A 26,838-nucleotide genomic window follows, 5' to 3' on the forward strand; every position below is an offset into this window, starting at 1 on the left:
AATGAGTGTTTACTGTTTAAAAGAATCACGCAATTTAATATGTTGTACCTAAATGTAGTAAAAATAATTAGTTACATGAATAATTTATAATATAATTATCTTATATTGCAAGTACTATAAGTATTATCACATCACATAATACTCATAAAATGCGTTTCATTTATCTGGTAATTGGTACGATTGTATTTATTTTTCGATGCAAATCAATTTTTATACGCCAAAACTTCTTGTTTGTACCTACATAATATACCTTGTAGATTCTAAAACAGACGCTTTAGAAATTGTGTAACCTTCATGGAAGGCCAGTGCAAGAAAAAAACGAGACACAGCGGTGGCTTACTTTTTATTTAGGTCAGCATTTGTTGGATAAGTTGATTAGCAAAATATCATGTTATAAATTGTCTTTAATTTTCCAGTTTCTCGATTTCAAACTAGGTCCTTTAATAATTTTTGTATACAAATACTCAAAACTAATTACGCTCTGAATGTTTATGTAAATAGACGTATGAGGTAAGTTAATGATGCCCAAATTGATTTATTTAATTTTAACTCTGTTGAATCTTTTTGAAATTAAATTATTCAACTTTATGTGTGAATTATTTTTTATTATATTCAATATTTTTTTATTTTGATATTAATTATCTATCTCTTCTCTTTTAAATGCACCTTGTTATAGTATTTAGGTATATTAGCCTATTTAAATAAATAAATAAATATAATATTATGCAGTTACCCACATAAATATGTTAATATTGAACTAAACACTTTATTAATTATTTAGCTACAAGAAAATTAAAAACGTGTTATACAATAATAATAATTGAATCTACTTTTCAATTGTATATAATATCCGGTAATCATTTAAACAATACAGATTTGAGTTCTAAAATAGTTCAACAATGACAAAAAAAAAAAAACAGATAAATAAATTAAAACATCGGTAACAAATTGTTATTAAGTATTAACTGTGACTTAAATATATATTATTTAACTAGGTTTATATATAATAATGCATGTAACATGCGGTGTACTCGAGTGTGTCGCAACGTTGCTAATGATTTTTTAATTATCCTCGTGCTAGGAATAAAAAATACGTTAACCAAGAAAAAAAATTCAAATTATATATTACGTTTCCGATATCTATGCTGAAAATAAGTTATTACGCGTTGAGTTGGCCCCGAGCCGTTTTATTTTAGAGTGAGATATTATGTTTATTTTTTGTAAACGAATTTACTATTTAATATTGTACAAAATAATTCGACTCTCAAAGGTATATTACATCACTACCGTGTCGGTTAGAATTATCGAGGTTAATATTATTTACTCAATAGGTATTTAATAACGATTATCACGATAATATTCCACCGTAGTGAATTTTTGAAGATAGTATAATAGAAAAGAATCGCGTGTGGAAAGAACAGTATCTGTAATCTCGACGATGTTATGTCGAGCTCATCGCTGCTAGACCACAATGTAATTAATAATATACATAATATTATAGTAAAGTATTTATCTTTTCGTTTAGAATTCATAACACTTTCGTTTCGTGTACATATTGTTTTATAAAGCAATCAGACAAACAAACATAATGTATAATATATATATATTATATATATATATATATATATAATACAGGAGCACACTCGTTTACACGTACACACGCATATTTAAATATATAATCACTGTGTGCGTGCTCAGCGGAAACTGTGCGTTTTCCAAATCAGTATTTTGTACTTTCAAATAGATAAGAAGATTCTAACAACGAGCTAATCAAGGCACCTAAATTCCAATTATTACTATTCATAAAATTATACAAATTAAAAAAGAAAAATTAAATAATATTTCAATAACAAATATCATACTAAATCTATGTTGTACGTCATTTTCCTTATCGTCTAATTACGTAATCTAAACATGATTAGGTCTAACATAACATATTTTTGTAAAAAAAACAACAAAAATTTGTTAAAATGTTTTTGAAAAAAAGAGAACATCACAAGTTCATTGCGAAATTTGTACAATTCAATTACTCTCAGCCGTCAACTAGCTTATAAATTCATTTTAAATTAATACAAATCAAAATTATTATTATTAAGTATTCATTTATTTATTATAATTTTTTTTTCATATAAACGTAAAACTATTATCACAATCAGTCGATTTGCCCCTCATAATATTTGAAAAATAAACATCATAATATTATAATTAATTATATTTATTGTTAACTCCCGTGCAGTGGGTACGGGCATTATCTATACTGTGTAGGTGTACGCTGCGATGTACGGGGTCTCGCAGGTGGTCAAATCACGCGTATTACAAAATCAATAAAAAATATTATATTATTATTTATTATAATACCGATTTAAAGAAGCTAGAATAATGAATAGAGTGAACGAGACGAAAAAAATAGCGCAACGCCAAACTTTTCCGGAAAATTACAATTACGGTTAAAGAAATAATATCGCGTTCATTTTGAGATAAGAGGTGGCGTACCTACCTATATTTCTAGTATTTGTCTAATATATTATATATAAATATAAATATATAATATCACTATACTAAAACGTTCTGAACATATTATATTTTTATTATTACCTACTAAGACAGAGCTCATTTACACGTTCGATTAGAATGTATAATATTAAAAATGTATAGTAATCATTGATTGATACCAAACGTGGCAACAAAGAATTATCATAGTATGAGCATGGGAAAGAAAAATATTATAACATCAACGGAACAAATAGTGAATACGGTGTTGAAGATACTTGAATGTACGTTGCGAATGTTTTTCGAGTAGAGATTATTATGATATTAATGTATGGATTCCGAGTATGCGTTATCAGGTCGTAAATGTTGAACAAACATAAAATAAATAATCGAAATATGTATTAATATGTAATAACCGGCTGCTGTATTCGACTGAAGAGTCTAACACTCTTTTACTAAAAAAAAAAAAAAACACGATAACCTCGCCGACCTGGGGTTAGCTCACCCGAGTATAAGTTTACCGAAACATAATAATAGTAATAAAAATGAAAATAATAACGCGCTGGGATATTACAATGTTATACATTTATATATTTTAACTTAGTTTTAAAACGATACGAAAATTAACAAAATCACGATGAATTACAACATTATTGCTATATTATAGTGGACACGATATTATGTTATTATTATTATGATTATAACACGTTGTGGACATGTTTATATATTATATATCATAAGTAGTAGTATAATATATAAGTGACATATTAAACATTATGCACGTAGGAGAGACGAGACAGATTAAGTCATCGCGAAACGTACGTATTATAACGCCGTGTTTTAATAATAATAATAATATAACATAACAATACGTATACACGCGTTCAATAAATTATCACTAAGTTTTAACATGTAACATACTGTTATGATTATTACACTTGTAATAATCATATTACATAGTATTATATTATCTACAAAAATATTATTGCCCGCGTTTCCATTACACATTTTTTTCGAGACGAATATAAAACAAAACATAAAAAACCATTAACATACGCGTTGCTTATATAATACTATTATATATTATATTGTATTTTAATAATTGCCTATATAGTTATACAATAATAATAGTGTCTTAAACTCGACGCGCGTCAGGCAATCTTTTTCTCCTACAGAGTTTTCCGGTTGGAAAATATGATAGCCGTAGACTGTAGTACGTCACGCGCGCTCCGTATCCGTTTCCGCCGACGAATGCGAGTTCTCGAAATAATTTTCATCGACAACGATCTATATAGGTAATATTATTATAACTGCGCGGAACAAAACGGCTCCACACTTGAAAACTCTGTTTTTTCTGCGCTGCCTTCCTCCAATCACTGCTGTATATTATTAAAATATAATGTTATATAATGCGTGCCACGTTCGAGTGCGTTCTCCTCATCGTCGACCCTTTTTACACCCCTGTCGTGGACCATATCATAACATCGTCGTCTCGATAACGAAGAGCGGTAGAACCTCTATTTGTATAATGTACATAGTACATACAAAGATGTTCCTATCTACATACGATATAGCGCTGATAAAATTATGTTATAATAGTATACTATGCATGATTGCAGGAATTTTTTTTTTATTTATTAGAACGCGGTACTCGACCGTCGAGTGAATTCATCCCGTCGAAACGGCCACGTACAAAAATGTTATGCCACGTCCTTCGTTTTTTTGCACACAACCCCCCCGAACCCACAAATTCGAACTGAACAAAATGCGTCTACGGAAAGGTATGAAAACGGCGATCAGTCTTATATACGTATACACTATTCACCATCATATTATACGTACATATTATTATTATGAAACAAAAAAAGCGGTTGATTACATCATTACGTAAATTTTTTTCTCAAAATATAATTATCTCAAATAGCATCACAAAATATGTTTCATTTTTGTCCGTCTCTACATGTCATGAACTATTATAGAAATAATCGCTCGCGCGTTCGCATGTGTGTTAGTATAATATTATTTACACTATTTAGAAAAAAAATAAAGTTTTGTCAAAATGCATTTGCTATAAGGAAACAACGAAACAATGACGTATACACACAATATTTTCGGCGGTGGTATTATGGTTTTGAGATTTAGCACGATTTAATACGAAAATCATCTATCGGCCGACTGCCGCAGGAAGAGTAGACCGACGGTGACCAATATCACGGTCAAGGTGGCTCTGACGACCGTCGACTCGTTGACCTCGTTACACGGTTTTTCGCCTGCAATATTGAAATAATATACATTATAATAAAATAACATTGCAATAATAAAACATTACAAGTATAATATGGGTAGGTTGGATCACAATTAATAATATAATTATTTTGATGGCCTATAACGGCATAATTTTAAATATCGATAACGATGTCAAAAAATATCGACCTAATCAATCAATATAACTTTATACCTATGAAATATAGGTAATATCATGTGTGTTTAAACATTTTTTTTTTTTTGTAATAGCATGTACAATATGCTGAAACATTTTAATTTTTAATAAATAAAAAAAAAAAAAAACATTTTTTTTAAATTTCGTAATTTTTGAATACCTTAATAGTTATTTATTTTATTTATACATAAATATGAATAAGCCCAATTAACAATGGAGTAATCTGTCATCTGTGAACAGTTAATAAACAGGATAAATAGTATTTATTAGATAAAAATATTATAGTCCACGAAACCTATGAAATCGACAAAATAGTATTGAATTAATATAATATAATCTACCTATTATTATTATAAGACGGTATCAGTATGAAATATTTGTCACGATATCGTTTTTTTATTCGGTGAAGTTAAATAGATCGAGAATTTTACGACCTGAGTAAAATGAATAAAAATTACTTTTTATCACATTTTTGGGTAAACAAATACCTGGTGAATAAAACCGTCTCTGTTTTTAACGTCATGGAAAATCGTCGTAAGTCGTAATGTTATTAAAATATTATATATTAGCTAGTGGTTTAGAGCGGAAGCATAAAAGGTGATAATACTAGTACCTAATAATAATAGTAAAAAAAAAAAGAAGAGAGATAAGAGTTGCGACTAAAAAAAACGAAAAAAGAACGCCTCACGCAGGTTATTACACTCAGTGTAGCATATATGTACATACGACGAGAACGAGGAATAAGAATAATCGGCTTTGGGGTTTAAAACGGGATAATATAGGTCGTCGGGTCCAGCAAGAATTCACCATTCGTATATGTGGGCTATTTCAGTATAGTATATTATTATACGCGACGCGTGGTTAGGAGGTATCTATACTGTACTAAAACCGTAATGGATCCTTTTTTTCGTCTGGTTCTCTTCCCGAAAGGCGAAGATACGTGCGGTTACGAAACGACGGCTCTAGCCAACAGACAGCACGAGATTATTTGAATGAAAATATTATGGTACACCCACGGTATATAATATTATATCATAATATCTATAATAACCAACGTTGTGAATTGAAAAAAACCCATAAAGTATGCAAGCATTTTTGCATTAAAAAATAGGTAAATGTGTATCAAAGTTCTGAAATTTGCATCACACTCTTAAATAGAAATGTTTTTTTAAATTTGTAAACAATTATAAATTAATAAATTAAAAATATATCAATTTATATGTAAACTATTACAAATACACTTAAGCAATTTATTTATATTATATTATTATGAAGAAACAAAATATATAACCTTTAAAAAATGTATTAATAAAATGTTTGATACTTACTTAAAATTGTATTATTTATAAATTTTTTTATATTTAAATATTATATTTTAGTGTGAAATGCCAAATTCATAATTTTTAGCAGAGTAAGCAATAATAAAAAAAAACGTTATATAGATTTATAATTCTGTCTAAAATATGCAAAATACAATTTAATATTTAGAATATTATAAAATGTTTTAAATACAATTTGTATCTCACTTTTTTTAATTCATTGATGATAATATGCAAATTAACATCCTAGTCGATATTATCGTATAATCACACGTATAAAGATCTATTACCGTGTCTGAGTCAAGATATTTTATTAAATCATTCATTTTTTTCCTAATACAAATTAATGAGAGGAACAATTATTATTGTTAATTCATTTATTTTGGCATCTTGGTAATAAGTTTTTTCGATTAAAAAAGATAAAAAAGTGCAGCTTGACAGCACTTTTAAAAATAATATAAGAAATAATTATAGACAATGAAAACAAACGCCTTGCAGCGTATAAACTCTCATGCAGTTAATGTTATTTGGAATACGGTAATGTGACTGATATTTTAATAAATTATAATTATGTATAAAATGTTCTTTTAGAATATTTTCTGAAACATTATACGATAATGACGTGATAGTCTAATAATATACACAAACTGGACTTACCAGATGGTGATAATGAAATGTTAAATGACAAAAGGAGCCCTTCGTCGGGCCCAATTACCGTGGTACGGTTGTTGTTTGGGTTACAGTTATCTGCGTATACGAACACTTGCAGGCGGTCCGGAGGCCATTTGACGTACGCAAGGCAGTACAGCTTCTTCCAGCCGGCCGCCGACGGTAAGTCGCTGCTGATTATCTGGTACGTCGTGCTGTTATCTTTCCAACTCCCGTGACACTTGTAGGCTGTAAAGTAAGATATAAATGTTTTTAGAATAGGCATTCGTGAACGGCGTGAAACGTGTCTCGTTCCACTATTACAGAGGTCTTAAAACTTTTTAATTGAATATCATAACCAAATTAATAACTAATATTAAAACAAATATTAAATCATATTTATAATTTTTAGTTTTGTATAAAGTATAAATGCATTGCAAATAAGTACATGTTTTTAACGGTTACAAAATGTCGTTGTTTAGAAAGGTTTAAAACTTTAAAGAGTAATTTAAAAATTGTTTTCCACGAACTTGTAAAAATGTACTTGGGTTTTGTTAATATAGAATATTCATTGTTCATTTTTAGATTATTGCTTCACTAAAATAAATGGGCCAGTAAAAACTTGTCGTTTGATCGAATGCGTCCTACAGGCTATGGGTAGTAGCAGAATTCTGCACTATTTGATAGTACGGATAAATTATAGAAAATGAGAACAAAAGCATCCCCTCTTGCACCCTTAACCATTACTCTTTCTTTTTTGTCTTATCGCTACGAGATACCAGTTATAGCATTGTGTTTTGTAACGAAAATCCGTTCGACGGTGTACTACAATAACTTACACGATAACAGTAATTTAAGTAATTATTGTGTTCACATCGGATGAAAAGTTATTTAAGACGAATACGTATAAAAAGTATATGTGTACAATCATACAAATGTATACAATTTAACGATTATGGTATATTTTTTTAAGTATATAATTAATTAGTATATTACAGTAGAAATCAACTATATGATTGTTGTATACTTATAATATGTATGACCAATAAAACATGTGTATTATAAAATTATAAATTACAAATTAAATCAGGACCGATTTAAAATCATAATAAATTATGTTCCATAAAAAAAAAACCAATCATTTTTATAAAAGCAAATAATTTTATTAGTCAATATTAATGCATATGGTTGAACTGAATTAAAAAGATCTTTAATTTTTATTTTTGATATGTTTTTAGTGTTTAAATGAATATGATGATTTATCAAGCATGTTTATCTCATTTTATCATTTAATAATGCATTTATTGAAATTTTGATCTTTGAATTTTTAATATATACTTAAATACTATATTATTTTAAATACTTTTTTTTTAACGTTTAAGAAGTATCCTATTATTGTGAAGTTGATTAATTTAGAAAACTACTCGTTCAAATTTCAATTTGTATTCATAAACATTTAAATAAAAATCATCTCTTTAACAATTTATAATAAAAAAAATTCAATACCTATCAATATTGAGTAAGAGAAAGGGGTCTATTTTATTCATTTGTACCGCAAAGAGCCTGGACAGATTACGTAGAATTTCAGACTAGGAAATAGGATAGAGATGTTTAATCAGGGCGTATACCAAATGAATCGGCCATATCCATAATCGTTTAACCTTTAGAACTACAACTACTAAGCTTAGGTCAGTTCTATTATAACCGTAATACTCGTAAATATATTAAATTAGTTAAAACCATAAATAATACAAGAATTGATAGGACTTGTACTCATAATTTTAGTTTTAACGATAAATTAAAACTAAAACTATTTTAGCGTGGATAACTGAAAACTATTATACTGGATTGATAATTCGTTTTAGTTGACCTCGCTATCCCGGAAAATTTGTTTCACATGATATTAATATGAGAATGTCCTATCCATTCTTATATTGTCTATGGTTAATACTAAACTGAGCATAATAAGTCGAGAATGATAACCAAGTTTCAAAGGATAAAAATAATAAGATCACATTGATCAACATTCAATAGCTAATTATATATAGTTAAACATTATAATACAAATCAAAGAATCGATCTCAATTTCAATCTGCCTAAAAACTGTTATTGTATATGCCTACGTTTATTCAAACTTAATTAAGTGATAAATATCGTTCGTTTTTTTTCTCGCGATTACTGGTACAATTTTTTGATATGCCCTTTTCCGTTAGCCATTATTATATTATTTTTATTATTATCATATTATCGTCCAATTAGCTGACGACTCTGTAAGAGTACTGAAGAATTATATTGGTTTGCTTTGTGATCGGTAAAAATCCACATTAGTTTAAATTTGATTCGAAAGCATTTGATAGCATTATATTTTATAGAGTAGGTAGTTGAAACTTTATTGAGGTGTTGTACTGTAGATCATTTACCAAAAATTAAGCAAATATCGTTGTGACGTCATAGGATTCAATAACAATATAACACATTGTATTTTCTTAAAGTAGAGCTAGAAGATATTTTTTCCAGTGGAAATTCAAATGACAATAATATATGGGCTGTCTAAATTTTCGTTAATATAATACAATTATTTTTGGCGATCTTCATAAATTTAATACGTAATTATATGCGGTTCGTATGGTAGTATTATTTTAAATTTAGAATTTAGATTAACGATACCTATTAGTTACCATTATTATGGATGTTTTTAATTTTAGTTTAACTTTGTTTACTATTTAATTTATTCATAACAGTAGTAGGTATAATTTACAACCGTATAATAAATACAGAATTATGCATGAAGACGATATTTCGAAATATTTATACGAATCAAATATTACGACCATCCCAGGTTCTTTTGTCTGATACGATGACAATATGTGTAAATTATAAATGATTAACCCATGAATAGTACTTACTATTATTGAATAACATATTAAACTGATCACCAAACATCAATAATATAAGTAACATAGTTTATTCGTACGTAATATTTCATTAATTATATAGAGCATAAAATAGTAAAAACAATTACATGGTGAGAAAATACAATTTATTCATTCTGTATACATAATATATACAGCATACCTACGTCTTATAGTAATATAATAATTTATGAGCTCACAATTACCTATATAGAAATAACTAAACTTCTGACTCAGTTATAGAGTACCACAATGATAATAAATAATAATATTACGGCCGTCATAATGAGTTGGTTAAAATCACTTAAGATTCATTAATAAGTGATTGGTTGACAGTGTTCAATACATTTAACCACCTAAGATTCGTGGTAGACGCAGGTGTCTACCTGCATAGATATTATTATATTATAATATTATGTGCATACATATTTTATGGAGTCTGTAGGTAGTATAATTGTATAATATAGTAGGAGCTATAACGATGAGTACGTTGGCCGGGTGGAGGTTTGCAACTGCAAATGTCGATAAACTGTCTTTGCACGACCATCTCAAATAAATAGCGTTTATAAATTTCGCTAAGAAGCCCCAAATACCAAAACAATACCAATTCTGAAGTTTCGACCAATTTTCGTCGGGAACAAGAATGGATATACGACACGACAGTGCTGTAGTAATTTCGCAAAATCCCCTTATGTCCACATCTCGCTTAAAAAATCTGAATTCTGCGTGGTTTAACTTGAATACTGTTTTGTTTGAAATTGAGCTCCATAAAGCGACCACGTTGTCAAATATAAGTAGGTAGTTGTAGTAGTTATTATTTTAACAGGATGTCATATCGAAGTTGGTTCGTTTTGCCTGTGTTGTCCATATTATAATATATCGTACATTATATTTGCTTAATAACTAATAACGATACCTACCTACTGAGATTTTTGCAAATACCGCCGTGATAACCGTGAGAGTTATGTTTATTAAATATGAAATCGGTTAAAATTGGTTTTTAATTAAATCGGTACTACATGCCTACATTGCATACACAATTACAAAGTATCAACGTTTGATTGACTGGTTTGATTATTTAATGTTTTACACGTAATCGTGATAATAATAAATTAATTATTATTATTATAATATCCCGATGGCTGATTAAAATGATAACGAAAACCTATATCGTTAAGGTCATTTCGATACGTTGCAAAATATAAATCTGTTTAATAATAATGCTTATAATAATAGGCCAATTCATACGGCGATGGTAACCACTTACCAGACTAACGGGGAGGTTAATAATTGATGACAAATTATGTTTCAAACATTTTTGTAACTATAGGTTTGTATATAGATATATGTATAAAGTCCCTGCTACTATATCACACTAAACTACCTTAGTAAGGGTTTATCAAATAATATATTGAGTATATGTGTGCCTTATAGTATTATATTAGTATATTATAATAATATATATATACAGGGTGTAACAGATAGAATTGAATTTTGGAATAACTTTTGTTCAAATTAATATTTTCAGTTTTTTTTTTGTTATCATTAAGAGACCCTAGCGCTACATGTATTATTTAATTTTTTTTATGTTTATTTCTTAGTACTGATAATAAAAAAATTCAAATTTAATTCAAATTTTGTTGGATAAATTTAAAATAACCAATTTATGAATCTGATTATAAGAACAATTTTGATGGTAAAAAGATTTATCTAAGTCAAGTAGTTTATTTTTTTGAATTTTTTTAAAATATCAATATTTTTTGATTAAATTAATTTGGAACGTAGTAAGTTTTTTAAAAATATGATTTTTGACAATTTGCTGACATGAGTATATTTCTTTAATTATTTGCTCATCATATAATATTAACAATTTTTGTCATACGTTTAAATGGCATATTTTTTTTTTTTGTCAACTCTATCTGTTACACCCTGTATATATATATACATAAATATTACGTACACACGACACATGGGTATACCTAATTTAGGTATTGTATTACAAATTTTACTTGCAAGCAGAAAAGATAATACTCGTTAAACAAAATGAGTTTGTTTGCCAAAAGTGTCGATAAATTATTCAAAACGTTATGAAATTCTAACGACCGCGAGTAGCTCATTAAATCACACACAGTAAAAATGTAATATAATAATTTTTTTTCTGAAAACACATCAAATGTAATGAAATAACTATTTATTTAAACATCTTATTTTATTATTATTAAATCTATTGTTACGTTTTCATGTAATATATACAGGGTGATTGACTAAGTACAGTTTTATTTTTTAACTATGGATTATTTTATTTGAACACGGAATATTATGGACTTTTGAAATTTTTAAATAGATATACTAGATGACCATATTTTGTATGTCATATTCATATATCCTGTGTTCTATGATGATACAAAATTATTTTTTTTTTAAATGAGAACCTCCATTTTTTAAAACTTTGATGTATTTGTATTCAATTTTTAAGAATTATGCAAAACGCTTCTATACAAGTATAATATATTTATAATAATTTAAATAATTATTATTTATATTTTGTAAATAATAACAACAATGCGCATACTCTTATCCACCAATATTAAGTTAAACCACACATTTATAACGTAAGTCACTCATTTTCCCAGTCAATTTATGTATTTTTTTTTCAATAAATAAATTATAAAAATACTTTTTATTTATATTATTATTTGAAAAATATTTTATAATTCTACACATTTATAACATTCATAACAACAAAATATGTACTTAACGCAGTTTTATGATAGTGATTTTTACTTTTTCTTAAAAAAAAAAATATAAATAAAACTATTTTTGAAGTAAAATATTTTACTAAATGTTTTTATTTACAAAATATAATGTAAGCAATGTTAAAAGAACTATAGTAGTCGATTATTTATAAGCATTCAAAGTTTGGATAAGATGAGTGGAATTACATTATAATATCATATAGCTGGGGATATCCCACATATTTTTCCCCGCTTTATCATACTGCTCTAGTGCTCTTTTAAAAATATAAATGCCTTATAAATATTTAACTATTGCAGGTTCAATATTTATACATGGATGTTTTCAAAATATTACTGAATCAAAATAATATTTGTCGACGTTTACGAAAAATGTATAGACCCACGTAATCACCAAGGTATAAAATTCGAATATTTTTCGAAAAAACGTAGTTTAGATACTAAAAGACTGAAAATACTCCAAATAAGTAATAATCGTGCACAAATAAAATATTCTTTTGAAAACCTCAAAAGTCGACCGGGAAAATGAATGTGTTAAACTTAGACAGTGTAGAAAAATGAAAAAAAAATCCCCCTACTAGCTGTGTACATGGCTTACGCGTAATATAATAATAATGATAATGTATTTATGTATCTGTCGAAAATATTTTTCAATCGAACGTAGTCTGGTAAAATGTGACATAACTGTCAGCCATGATTGTTTTTATTCACACAGCCGAGACAGCCGTCATAAATACCTGATGACGTCCAAAGTGTGATTTCTCGTTTTTTGTTCACGCTCCGGGTGTCACCGTGACGACGATTTTGATTCCGTTCTTGATGGGTTTGTGGTTGTTGTGTGTGTGTATGTGTATGTGTATTTTTTTTGGCAAGAACACAAATTCGACGATTATCACAATATATATATATTATTATTATGGTATAATTACGAAAACCGTCAATGTTTACGTAACTGAACTCGAAACCCGCCACCGATGAGATTTATTTAAATACCACATTCATTTTTAAACGTGAAATTTTCACGAAATACCTACTCGTACGTCAATGACTGATTTTAAACATTTTTTTATTTTCCCCATTAAATATTTGTTGCAGTAAACTAGTAACATTATGCCAAGTGAAAAGTTGATAATAAATAATCCATCTGGTAATTAGTTGAAACTATAATTATTAAAAACGTCGATTAACAGTGGGACACACCAATAATAGTATTGTATACCTATTTAAAATTTACCGTTATTTCTTTATTATTAGCCGCTGAGCAGTTAATTATTTATTTATTCATTTTTTTTATTTTGTAATATTGGAAGTAATAAATTATTATTGTAAGAAGATAGTTAACAGTTCTACATAAATACGTTAAAATAGAAGAATTTTATTTCAAAACATCATCAACATATTTAAAAATTTAAAATTGTTTGACTAGACAGTCTTAAAATATAAATTATTATCTGTACGACAAAAATATGTCGATAACGTATTGCGTATAACCTAAAATATTTTTATCTTTAGATTCATCAATAAATTGTTTTGCTTATCAATGAACGTCTGCCAGCAAACTTTTGTATTCGCCACAGTTCAAAATTATCTATTATAATTTTTCGTTGACATTGTTATAGACGTTTCTAAAATTTAACTATACATTTTAGAAATTTATAAAGCAGAATAATAATGGAAAATAAACGAATATTGTTTGTTACTTATAGCATAATATTGATTTTGTTAGAAATCAATACATTTTTTTTTCTGTATTTTCAACTGAAACATAAAATGTGAAACTTAATTTTGTTATCGAAGAATTAATTGTATGTTTTTAACAGTAAATAATAAAAGATAAATAAACAAAATCACGTTATTTCTCTTCCTGAAATTGTCACAGTATAATAATACATAATTATTGTTTAAAGTTAAACGATTATAATTTAATGAATATGAAATGTTATCACTGCAGTGGTGTAATAATATTATTTATCGTAACTAAAACCATTCGATTTCAAGGACATACGAAATATACAACTATAAATCATTTATGAAATAATAATATATTCTTACCTCTCTGTCTAGAGACGGAAGAGAAAGCGTTTTTGTGGATATTTTCAAGAACGATATTACGTTAGTATCAAATATTTTTAAGGTTATAACGAACAGTATAAAATATATCAAGCACCTATTGTGTAAATTAAATACGAATATAAGTATTGCTGCCCCTAATCCCGTTCAAGGATGATAGCAGGTACAGAGCAAGCGATAAATTTGTAAATGTAATTTACATTTCTCCATTCCACAAAAAAAAAAAAATAAAAAATCAAACAAAACATTGTTATTCAAAACAATTTCTTTATTTTTATATGGCATTGTAACATCTCCATTTACTTTGAGTTAAAAAAATAAAATACCAAGGTCGGCGTTACTATAAAAGTGCAATAGTTTTTTTTTTTTTTTTTTTAATGGAAAACAACAAAATACTGCAGTTATTTTAATGTTTTACCGTGACCATTAATATCATCTAACACATAAAATACAACACTTTTATTAGTAGTTATTGTCAAAAGAGCAATTACTATATTTGGACGTATTAAATTGTTATGGTTTTTAATTTAAAACTTCCAATGTCGGCTATTAAATTCTCCGGTTTTGTTTATTATATGGACACTACAATCGCGTAGTTTTAATTGTTGCATAAACTATGTTACTCAAATACTATATATATATATATATATATATATATATATATAAGTATGTAAATGTATACATAATATAAATTAAGGAAAATCCACTTTTACATAATACCTAATACACTTATATTTATTGAGTAAAATCTTCAGGAAATCAATGAGAACTAGTACGCGTTTTGCGGTAATTCCAAAATGTATACAGACAAATAACGCAATTACTGAAATTGTAAAACATATATACTAAATAAATGAACGGAGATTGGATAAAATCATCAATGCCTTTAGATAGAAGAGTTGTTTGATAAAAAAAAAAAAACAGAACCTAGTACATGTGGCGTAAAATTATATTATAATATGACGTGTCTATTAAATAGTCACGTATAGTCTATATTGTATTGACAATAACAGTTAATGTTTTGTTTATGTTTGGTTTGGTTATTAATCATTATAGTAACATAAAGTATTAGTTATACATTTACAATAAATATGGAAAAGTGTTATTTAAGTGTAAAATAAATGTAAATTTTATTAAAATTTAAAGTTGGTGCATACATTCTTTTTTACAGCCTATAATTATTTTTACACTGTTTACTACACAATTATGTGCATTGATAAGCATAAAGAGATATAACGTAAAATATAATAATAATATAATATATGGATAATGGGAATAGTACAAATTATGTAGATATCTGTGATAAAAAAGTTATTTGAAATAGGTTAAGCTAAAAAATAAAATATCTTAATAATCTATCTATGAAATTATTATTATTATTATAGGCTCTTCTAATATATACATTTATACTGTTTATAATTTTGTAATTAGTATTTTATTCAAAAAGTAATTATAGAAGTAACTACATAACAAATAGTTTTTTATCATTGTTAATCTGGCTGTAAGTATCTATAAACATTTTTTAAGTATTTGTATATAACACGCGTATAGTAAAGTTAATTTTACAATGACAAGTGTGAGATTTTATTTTATATGAGTAAAGAACATAATTGATAAAATTAAAAAAACCTTCATTGTGATTTAGAGTTTATAACCATTATTATTTATTAGCTAATGTTCTAATAAACTATTCAATGAATACATCATATTTTTATGATTATGATAGACAATATAATTCGTATACAGTACCAAAAATTGATTTAATTTCATGTCTACGAGAAAATAATGCATAATGCATATTATATTGTATGTTTTACACATTTATATGTTATACTTATGTAATTTATTTATTTAAAGTGTATTTAAACAAATTTTGGTTTATGTTTATTGAAAATATTATTATTTTCTGATTAAAAAAAAAACAAACTATTATCATGGGATATTGCGTTTAGTATTGGCACTTATTCTCATCTACATAATCATTACGATTTTAGAATTTTATATTATCTTCACTGCAAGATATGTCAACTGATGACTGACGATCTTCACGCACATTTATTTAATACGTTTGTAAGATTATTATTTCAAAAAAAGAATAACAGTATTTGCATACAAATTTAATCCATCTTTTTGTTGAAAACTTTACGCTCGTTTCACACAAGTTTCGAGTAGATTACGAGAAAAAAATATATAACAAAACGAAAAAAGTGAATTTTTTGACATTTTTTTACAGACATGAACAGACAAACCCACGCATCTTTGTCGTAGTTCAATCGCCAAACAATCTGAGCGTTAAATCGATAGGCGAACGAAATATACATAATTTGAATACAAAACGAGCTGTGTTATTATTTTGGCGGTTTTTCGGTTGAATTGATCGTTCACTGAGCGTGTGCGTGGAAGGACACACATACACATACACTCACTTACGCTTAGTAATAGTCCCCAGACCCGGATCAACTCGTGTCACACGGTCCGTACGCAATTTCGACGTCACGACCAAGTTTTCCGTTATATATTTCTTCGTTTAACCCAGTAGGCCCTTCCCTCACTATTCGCGCAAGCCATGGGGTCACTTACCGGAAATTTCAAACGGACTTCCGGTATACGTCTCACCGGAGGGATAGCCCCCCACTCACTCACCATTAGCCCAAATGCTCCCTACGTCAGCCGACGCGGCATTGTTGCAGCTAGAAACTACAGTTTTACAACAATCACCTCTGAAACTGACCACCGTTCTAGGATGATATTAATAATAATAATAATAATGGAAAATATTTCGTAGAAATTAAACCATTCAATATGTATTGGTTTGTGCGGAATTAACAGTGAGTTATAAGCTTTCCAAAAATTTGTTTAAACGCCGCTCGTTTTTTTTACTTTTCCAAATCGTAATGCAGTATATTGTTATATAACATAGCGTGTTCAATGAGTACGGAAATTCGTGTTGTTTATACAGTTTTTCCTCCCTCGGAAAGTATGTATGTGACGTGGTCAGGAAGAAAAGTTTCAGTATTTTGCGCCAAACAATGACGTTAATATTTTTCAACTAAAAGTACCCTATACATAGCTACCCAGCAAAAACCCACCGTCTAATTCATAACATTTGAAACTTGATACTTGGAAAAAAAAGCTTATAAACCGGAGCGAATTAACGGGAAGTCGAAAAAATATTTATCGATACCAATTAATTTGAAAGCGTTTGACGTTTTTAACAAATTATGAGTTAGCACACAATAGTATGAAAACAATTATCCTGTTAATATATTTTAATATTTTAAAATAACACAGTTAATCCAAACAAAATTAAAAACAATATTTTTTTATTATTTAAGTAAAATCTGAAAATGAATTTTACATAACATTTTTTAATATTCCGTTAACAATTGAAATGGTAGTTACCAAGCAAAATAATTATTTTTATTTTTTCTAAGCTATAAAAAAAAAAATAGCATATAATAATAAAATATAACACTTAATTTATTTTTCAGAAAATACGTTTTAAAGCAACTGGCATTATGTTTTATATTCATGTAACATAATAATTATACTGGATTTTATTTTATAAAAAAAGTAACACGGGGTACTGTATCGGCAAATTTGATACACTACTGTCACCTGACAAAAATTAAGTGATGTTCATAATATTATTATTATTAGCTATTAAATAATAATTAATATTTCCAATTAATTATTTTTAAGGAATATACCTAAAAATACATTTATGTTATGTAATATTAACAAAAAATGTTTTCTAATATAAAATATAAGATATAAAGACATAGTGGCAACGAACATTCGTTTAGTGAATACAATTTTATGTTTAGTTATTTAGATTCTTTAATTAAGGATACTAAGAATATATATTTTGATGTGGCTATCACAGAAAAATATTATAATGCCAATTTTGGGTGTAAATGAATATTAATGTACAAAATTAGTTGCATAATAATTAGCTACGAATGGAACACTTTGGTATAATAACATATTTTTGTACACTATAATATTATAATTTACTATTTAGTGTTAATGATATAATATTTAAAATAACGGGTAGAATTATATAATCTAGTTAAATTTGTTTTTGTGAATTAGGTAAAAATAATTAAACACGGTATTTAAAAATAAAACATATCATAACTTAAAAATGATAAATAGTTGTATTGATTTGTATTTGTATAACTAAATAATAAATAAACTAAAAAAATTACATTTTACATAAACCACGTTTAAAAAAAATATATTCGTTGAAAAAAATTGTTTTTCAAAATGTCATAATTTATTACATACAAAAGATTCTAGTGTATTAAAATTAATTTATATTTATGAACATGAAATGTGATCACAGAGTACGGTAGAAAAAAATTATTTTACGTAAAAAATGTATTGTAAACTGAAAGTAGAAGAAAAATTTAAAATTGTATACATTTTACATCAGGGATAAGCTTCAGAGTCCGAATTAATCCTACTAAAATGAATAGCTTTGCCATTGCAAAGTACATTATGTATCATAATATGCATTTACGATTTTATGTATACGATTTCTGCGGGACTGATGATAACATGAAAAAGTTATATACGATTTTCGTCTACCAATTAAAACCATCAAAACCATAAACTTCGTTTGGAGAGTCATGAAAAAAAAAACATCTTGACATGACAAATAAAAGTAAAATTGTTGGTGAACAATACGGTTCGTTTTGTTCCGGCTTGTTTTTGTAACAAAATTATGCACTTATATTATTATATAATATATAGATAGAGTATCCGGTTAAAAAAAACTTTAAAAAAAAGTGTTAACATGTTTATTGTTTTAAGTTGTATTGTCTTTTGTTTGATTCTAAAAGTTATGTCATGATATGTTTTGTTAATGTAAATACTACTACAGACAAGGGTTTAAAAAAACAAAAATATTTATTGCTAAATTTATTTTAGATATAAATGCACAAAGAGCAACAGTAATTTTTGCGCATCTATTGAATGAATGAAATTATCTATAATAATTAACTAAATAAATTCGTTTAATATAATAAATGTATAAATAAAATTATATAAATAATTACATAATTAATTATATTTATTATTTTTTTTAGTTACATTGAATGATTTAAAAACTTTGGTAATTCAATTATTTTTCATTTTGATAAAAAATCGTTAATTTATTTATTGTTAAATTTACTATGTACTTCAACAATTTTTAAATATTATTATGTCGATTTAAAAAAAATGATAACTTCATTATTGTTTATTGATACTTATATAAAATGGATTAAATTATAAATTTTATTAATAAATAAGTGTTTTATGTTTTTTTTTTTTTTATAATCAAGACATTAATACATTTTATTTCAGTATAACTAATGACAATTTAACCTCTAAAAGTCTAAACAGTATTATAGATAAACATATTATTATTTTTTATAATTTAAATTTAGAAACTATGAAAAGTTGTATTGAATGCTAATAATTATAAATGCGTTTTATCAAGCGTATTCTAGTGGTAATAATAATTACAAAAACTGTAAGAGAAAAACTTTAATAACATTTCACTCTTGACCTCGTTGAAAATAAAATTAACAACATGGAAACTATAAAATTCAAGAGTAGTCTACATAAAATAAATAAATTATGGACATCACAATATTAAAAATAACAAAATTGTTATTAGTTATAAAGACGTTTGCCGCAACTATCAATTTATACAAATAAATTTAATAATGTATTATCAAGATAAGAATCATATAGTAGTATATTATATTATTGGAATATTTATTTTCTTGAATTTGAAATATTTTAAATACAACGTATCTATAAGCTATGTCTTGAAAAGTTATATTGATTAAAATGGACGTTTTACGAATTTAAAAAGCTATTTCTTTAGCGTTGAGAAGTACAGTTGAAGTTTATTAAACTATAATCAATAAATTACTTGAAAAGTTATCGCTAAGCTGAATTTCTTTTACAGAAATTGCAGATTTTACAGAATTATTTCATTGCTGTCAAATTACATGTTGATATAATAACTATTAATGCATTAAAATATAATATAATAAAAAAGGTTTATCTATAATCGAAATTTATGTTTATACACCATAAAACTAATTTACAGAAAATATGTTTATGCTTCAAGGAAATAAGTTTATTTGGTCGTTTATAAAACATAACAATTTTCAGATATTAAAAAACTTTAATCAAACATAAAATGTTTTAAATAGAAAAAAATAAAAACTTATTTAACCACGCTATAAAGAATAAATCAAAAAATAATTAAATCGAAAATTGTGTTTCTAGTACCTATCAGAGTTATATGCACTACGTTATTTATTTGGTATCATTTATATGTAACGTAGTACATTGGAATAAGTATAAATAAATGTGTACAAATACTCGTACCTTTGACTATTTTAGAATCTAAATTATCATGATTTTATACAGACTACGGTGAATTTAGTCACTAAACGCAGTGGATTTTAATATGGTTGTAGCTAATATAATATGTATACAATTATTTTTGTCAGTATAAAGAGCTGACATACTGATTTGTATCGTACCTAATAAAACACCTTTTAGATTGTAAAATAATAATCGATTTTATTATTGTTTTTTCCACATTTTTTAGATTTTTGATTAAAAAACATTGAATATAATTTATTTTCAATAAATTATTTTAATCTCAATTATTATTGAGTAGATCAAGATTAGCTGAAAATATTTGTTAGAATGATGTACTTCTTACGTTTAAATAGAACATAGTTATGCATTAAACTTCTATGCGCTTAAGCAATCGAATTAATACTTAAAACCTATAATAATTTTATATTTTAAAAAGAATCACACCGATCAGTTTTCCAAGATTTTTTTAATAGGTAAAAGCAAATTATGATATAAAATGATATTGTTGTAGTTCATCAAAAGATACAACAATAGATTTTGGTAAAATATAATTTAAAATATATTTTATTTCGATATTATAATTTGTTATATTAATTAACATTACATAATTAGACCACGGTCCATGGTAATGTAAACATTTTGTCTGAATATATTTTAGGGTTGTTTAAGTTTCCATTTACACTGATGTATAATAAATTAATAACTGATGTGTTTTAATTTTTCGTAAATATGATGTAAATTTAGATTTATCAGTATTAATTGAAACATTGGTATTTTGTTGAAAACCATGAAAGTAAATATAAATCTATAATTCATCTATATTCATATTTGAATATTTTGTAAAATAATAAAATAGGTATTACAGTTATTTGTTTATTACAATGTTTATCAATAAATCATAGTAATTGTGTATGCAAGTTATGTAAAGATATAAAGACAAAATTACCATGAACCACAAATAACAAATTATCAAACCTACGATTATGTATTAAATCTATACGAGAATGACCGATTGGAAGCTAATTAAATTAATATTACTTGTACCTGATCGTATGTGTGTCAATCGAGGACACTCTGCTACTAGTTCTATTGAGTCAGTAGATCCACAGGAGAACACAATCGAAGTCAAGTTCAATTTGCATTCTTCGTCGGCGATTGTTTTGCTGCTCAAAATCCGTCGGCCTTTTCTTTTAACTCTACGCAATATTGCCTCATCGTCATCGTCGTATTCTGATAGTCGTTCGAATTCCTTGCTTATGTTTTTTCTGGACCTCACAAGACTTGGTAAGTCGGGCTGTAATTTCTTGTACGTTACACTCCAATCGTCCGATGATTTCTCGTAGTGTTCGGATGAGTGACGTTTGGGCGAAGGCGGTGAAGTCGTAGTTAACACAATAGACGGATGATTGTCAGAAGTTAACAAGTCCACCGGTAACTAAAGTCAAATGTAGATATTTAATAGTAGTAATTAAAGAAATGCTAAAAATTTAGAGAAATATCTTTTTTTTTTTTATTTAAACACCCGAAAAATATGAAAAAATTACAGAATTTAAAAATTATAAAATTTCAAAAAACTTTGATTCTCAGAAAATTTAATAAGGAATTTTAAGAAATTAAAATAACTCATTTATACTTAAAATTATTTTAAAAGTATAAAAAGTCACAGTTAAAAAAAAAACAAAAACAAAATGTTATTTTAAATTAAAACAATTTTTAGTAATAAATTAAGCTAAATATGACCTATATAACTTGAAATTGCTTTAGCTTTAAAACTAACGCTGAGCGTTGAATTATGATTGCATTAACGTTTTCAGCATAAAAAAATACCCAAGCTAGAAAAAGAACCCATCACAAAAAAAGGTGTTCACTAAAGTAGAAAATTGAAATGTATTGGTATACTGTATAATATTATATTATGTGCCTATTCTTTTCTGTTCTTTCCTATTAAAATTCCATATCAATGGAATTATCAATACGAACAATTGTAATAAAAATATCTTGATTATATATTTCTCTCATTTTCTGTGTATTTATTTTTAATTGTTACTTAAATCGATACTAATGATAAATGCAGGTAATTTTTTTTCAGGACATTTATGTATACTTTAAACAAAATTTCTCATTTTTACCTGAAAAATCCCGATTTTCCTCATTTTGTTTAGGAAATGTTTATTTATGTCCCTATAACGTATATTGGCTGTTTATATTGTACTTACATTTAGATTTTTTTTACTCGGTAAAATTGAAGATGCATCGTTCCACGACATACTTTTACTGACTCTTTTTATCGTGTAAATTCCTTTATAAGGGCAATTTCGAAAGTCCGACTTGGAAGCTATAAACAAAATGTAATATACAGTTACGCAGTTTTAATACAGGAATAAAATGTAATAAAAAAAAATACATTCTCAAATAAACTTGGAAGTGTTTTTTTTTAAACCATTAAAAATAACTAATATTATTATATTAACATGGATAAAAAAACAATTTATATTGAGATTGGAAATTTGAGATTTACACGAAAATTGGACGTATATACAAGTAATATAAATATATTTAATATTATAGCAAAAATAATTAATTATTTTTATTTTGAATATACTACTAGAATGTAATTAATTAGATAAAAAAAACTCAACGTTACTTAATAAAATTATGTTTTATGTTATTTTTTTTTGTACAAAATAATATCATGTCCTATTAAATTTGTAAAAAATTCATTTTATCGGAAGCTGCTAAATAAATAACGTTATAACACGTCAAATCAGAGAAAACTTGGTAGAAAACAAACTGTTGTCTATTGTTTGTATAAAATTACTACTTTAAAAAATATAATAAAAATATTTATTTATTTCCACGTTATCACAATAGAATAACAACAGTATAAATAATGTTGAAATTAAATTCAAATACAGATGATTCGATTTAATATGTAATATTTATATACATAAATAAATGTTTAATACGATAGTTGAAACAGTTTGTTTTTAGAATATTAATACTAAGTAAAATAATAATATTAGAAAAAAAACAGTAGGTTAACTAGATTTTGAACTACGATGCTTGATATTCATCGTGCGTACTGTATTTGTAAACACCGCATTCCCTGCAGTCTATCAGTATTTGTTTTAGAAGGTTAACGTGAAATTGCACTCGGTCTCTCGGCAAACACTTGAAATATTTTTGCAATCAACGACTTACCCACTAGCGTAATTGAATCCGTAGCGTGTGCATCAAAGTTCGGAGAGTTACACGCGTCTTCGGGTCTCCTGCTTGGCTGGCCTGATTTTATACGAAAAAATAAAAATAAATACTGTATTATTATTATATTGTTATTGTGCCGACCCACATGTAACCGTGTCCGTAAGGGTGGCGGTGACTTACCCATTTGAAGTTCTGCCAAGTCATATGCTCTCCGGTGGAAGTCTAAACAAATATATCCGCTTTGGCTGCACATACGGAAAAAACCAAATAAAACAACAAAAACACGATTTACCGGTTGAACGTGAGAAACGTACGAATAACATGACAAAAAATTGAATATTATTAGCGATGATAAGTTATACCAAAATATTGTTTGTACATACAACATACATTTATAAAAAAAACGCTAAATAAATAAATATTTCTATACACATTATAAGAATGTAATTATATTTCTTAAGCGACTGGTAATGTTGAGAAATGGAAAAATTACTATCGATGTGTTTTTTTTTTAATTTACTAAAATATGTATTATCTTAAAAAATTAATAAAACGGATATTTAGCAAATTGAATTGTAAATAGAAGACACAAAAATAAATATGTATGTAAATCATCCTGATACTACATATCATCCCTAATATTATTATATTATTGTTTACCATCCAGTAACGTAGTGCGCCATCACCCTGAACTGGTGTGGTAACTCTTCTATTTCTTGCTGACAAGAGAATTTCATCTCGTGTCCGGGTAGAGGTGCCACCAATGGCTGATTGTAGAAGAATTGGTGTGAAGCCTGTATGGTCTGCGCAGCGAATACGCGATCCAACGAGCTGGACACCAGTTTTAGCGTGTTGTTGTTGTGGTGATGCAGGAACGTGAACGTTTTACCGTGATCCAACGTTCGCCACCTTTGGTTTTCAGTTAGCCATAATGGAAAGCTACATTTTGTCTCAAATATTTCTGCGTAAAAGTTAAAAAATAAATCGATTTTAGGTACAGAAAATTCTGTCAACGTGTTATGTTATCCACCGTTATCGTTACAATACTCCAACCAGAATAATTAAATTCATGCTATCTAATATCTAATTCATACTTAATATTAAAATTCTAAATATTGATAAGGACCTACCCTTTTTCAATATCATAGTCCTGGATCCTTCAAGGGGACTGAAAAGACCACTACATGTGGCGTCGCCAGACTGAGCCACTCTGTACTCGATGTCTCCAGAACCACCGGAACCTTTCAGTTGTCTCTGAGATGTCGTTCGTTCATATATGAAACACTTGAACCGGTCTTCAGTCGACATTGGTATCCCATTGCTATGGTGAACCCTACCCACGAGGAAACGGTATGATCCTTCTTTCCAACCGGCAATGCATTCAACTTCTTCGACTAAACATTTTTTGTATTATTTAATAATATGTGTTGAACTTTCACACATTTGTAACATATTATTATTTCTAAAAAATACTATCAATAAGTACCAATTCGAAGTTATTTTTTATATTTATTACTAGTTACCCGAACTTCCTCCGAAAGAAATTATTTTTTTATAATTTAATTTAAAAATATATGACTATTTTTGGCTAAACAAATAATATAATATAATTACATATTGTAATTATTGTTATTGCTAATAATTTCTGAAAAATCTATATCCTACATTTTGAATTCAACCACTCGAGTGGTAAATTTTATCCTTTTTATTATAGAATAAAGATAAGGTAGAAAAAAATGTAACAATAAATTATTTGTCCAATGGGCAATGAATAATATATATTTCGAATGGAAAAATGCAAGTGTAAACAAATAAATAATTAATAATAATAATAACAATAATAAATAAATAAACAAATAGAATATTTAGATTGAATTTCAATAAATTACAGAAGATAATATAGACAATAATAAAATTAATAATCAATGTCTTATTGTCTTCTACTAATAATTCTATTTTCTACTGCTTGACGTTCGAGATTTAATCTGATTTCATTAAATGTAAAAAAAAAAGACATACCGCTATCGGTGAATATATGAAAATAATTGATAATTAGGTAATCTATATATATAATAATTATCATTATGAGAGGAAGCGATAAACTCAGAGACGTTCAAAACCGGTTTCCTTCGTCTCCAAAATCAGGTTAGATTTTTATATATATATATAATATACTTATATAGTTACTATTTAATTTAACATATTTTGGAACCCTATTAAAAAATGTTTTCATTTATTGATTCATAAAACATATATATGTTATTATTATAAATTAATTAAGTTTAAATTTAACAAAAAATAACGTATTAAAATTAATAAGTGCATTATATTTGCTTTATATTATTTTAATAAATAAATATACATTTTTTTGAATGTGATATAATCACATTACAAAAATCTAAGAGAATTATTTAAAAAATCACATTTATGGGAAAATAATATATTGTTTGATTTTTAAAATATTCCTTTACATAATAATAATAGTCTTAAGGTATATTTAAATTATAAGAGTAGTAATTTAGCCCGTTGAGTCTTTATTAAAGACCTTAATATAGTAATCAAATACTTAAATTTAGTTCGCATTATTATAGTAGATTGTAGTAATATAG

At 26.6% G+C, this 26,838-nt stretch overlaps 1 protein-coding gene across 5 annotated transcripts in view; it reads right to left on the bottom strand.

Moving 5' to 3' along the window:
• Positions 1-746: 746 nt before the first annotated feature.
• Positions 747-26,838, bottom strand: part of LOC132928856 (uncharacterized) — a 154,237-nt gene continuing 128,145 nt past the window's right edge. For all 5 annotated transcript variants that reach the window (XM_060993776.1, XM_060993775.1, XM_060993773.1 and 2 more), the window contains 8 exons: positions 25,360-25,623; positions 24,890-25,190; positions 24,410-24,474; positions 24,227-24,307; positions 23,242-23,360; positions 22,070-22,460; positions 6,907-7,146; positions 747-4,760 (listed from right to left, as the gene is read on the bottom strand). In XM_060993776.1, the coding sequence (XP_060849759.1) occupies positions 4,651-4,760; positions 6,907-7,146; positions 22,070-22,460; positions 23,242-23,360; positions 24,227-24,307; positions 24,410-24,474; positions 24,890-25,190; positions 25,360-25,623 (1,571 nt within the window). In that variant the 3' untranslated portion in view covers positions 747-4,650. The remainder of the gene's footprint in view (positions 4,761-6,906; positions 7,147-22,069; positions 22,461-23,241; positions 23,361-24,226; positions 24,308-24,409; positions 24,475-24,889; positions 25,191-25,359; positions 25,624-26,838) is intronic.

Source organism: Rhopalosiphum padi, chromosome 4 (assembly GCF_020882245.1).
Source record: "Rhopalosiphum padi isolate XX-2018 chromosome 4, ASM2088224v1, whole genome shotgun sequence".
NCBI classification, from domain to species: Eukaryota; Metazoa; Arthropoda; class Insecta; order Hemiptera; family Aphididae; genus Rhopalosiphum; species Rhopalosiphum padi.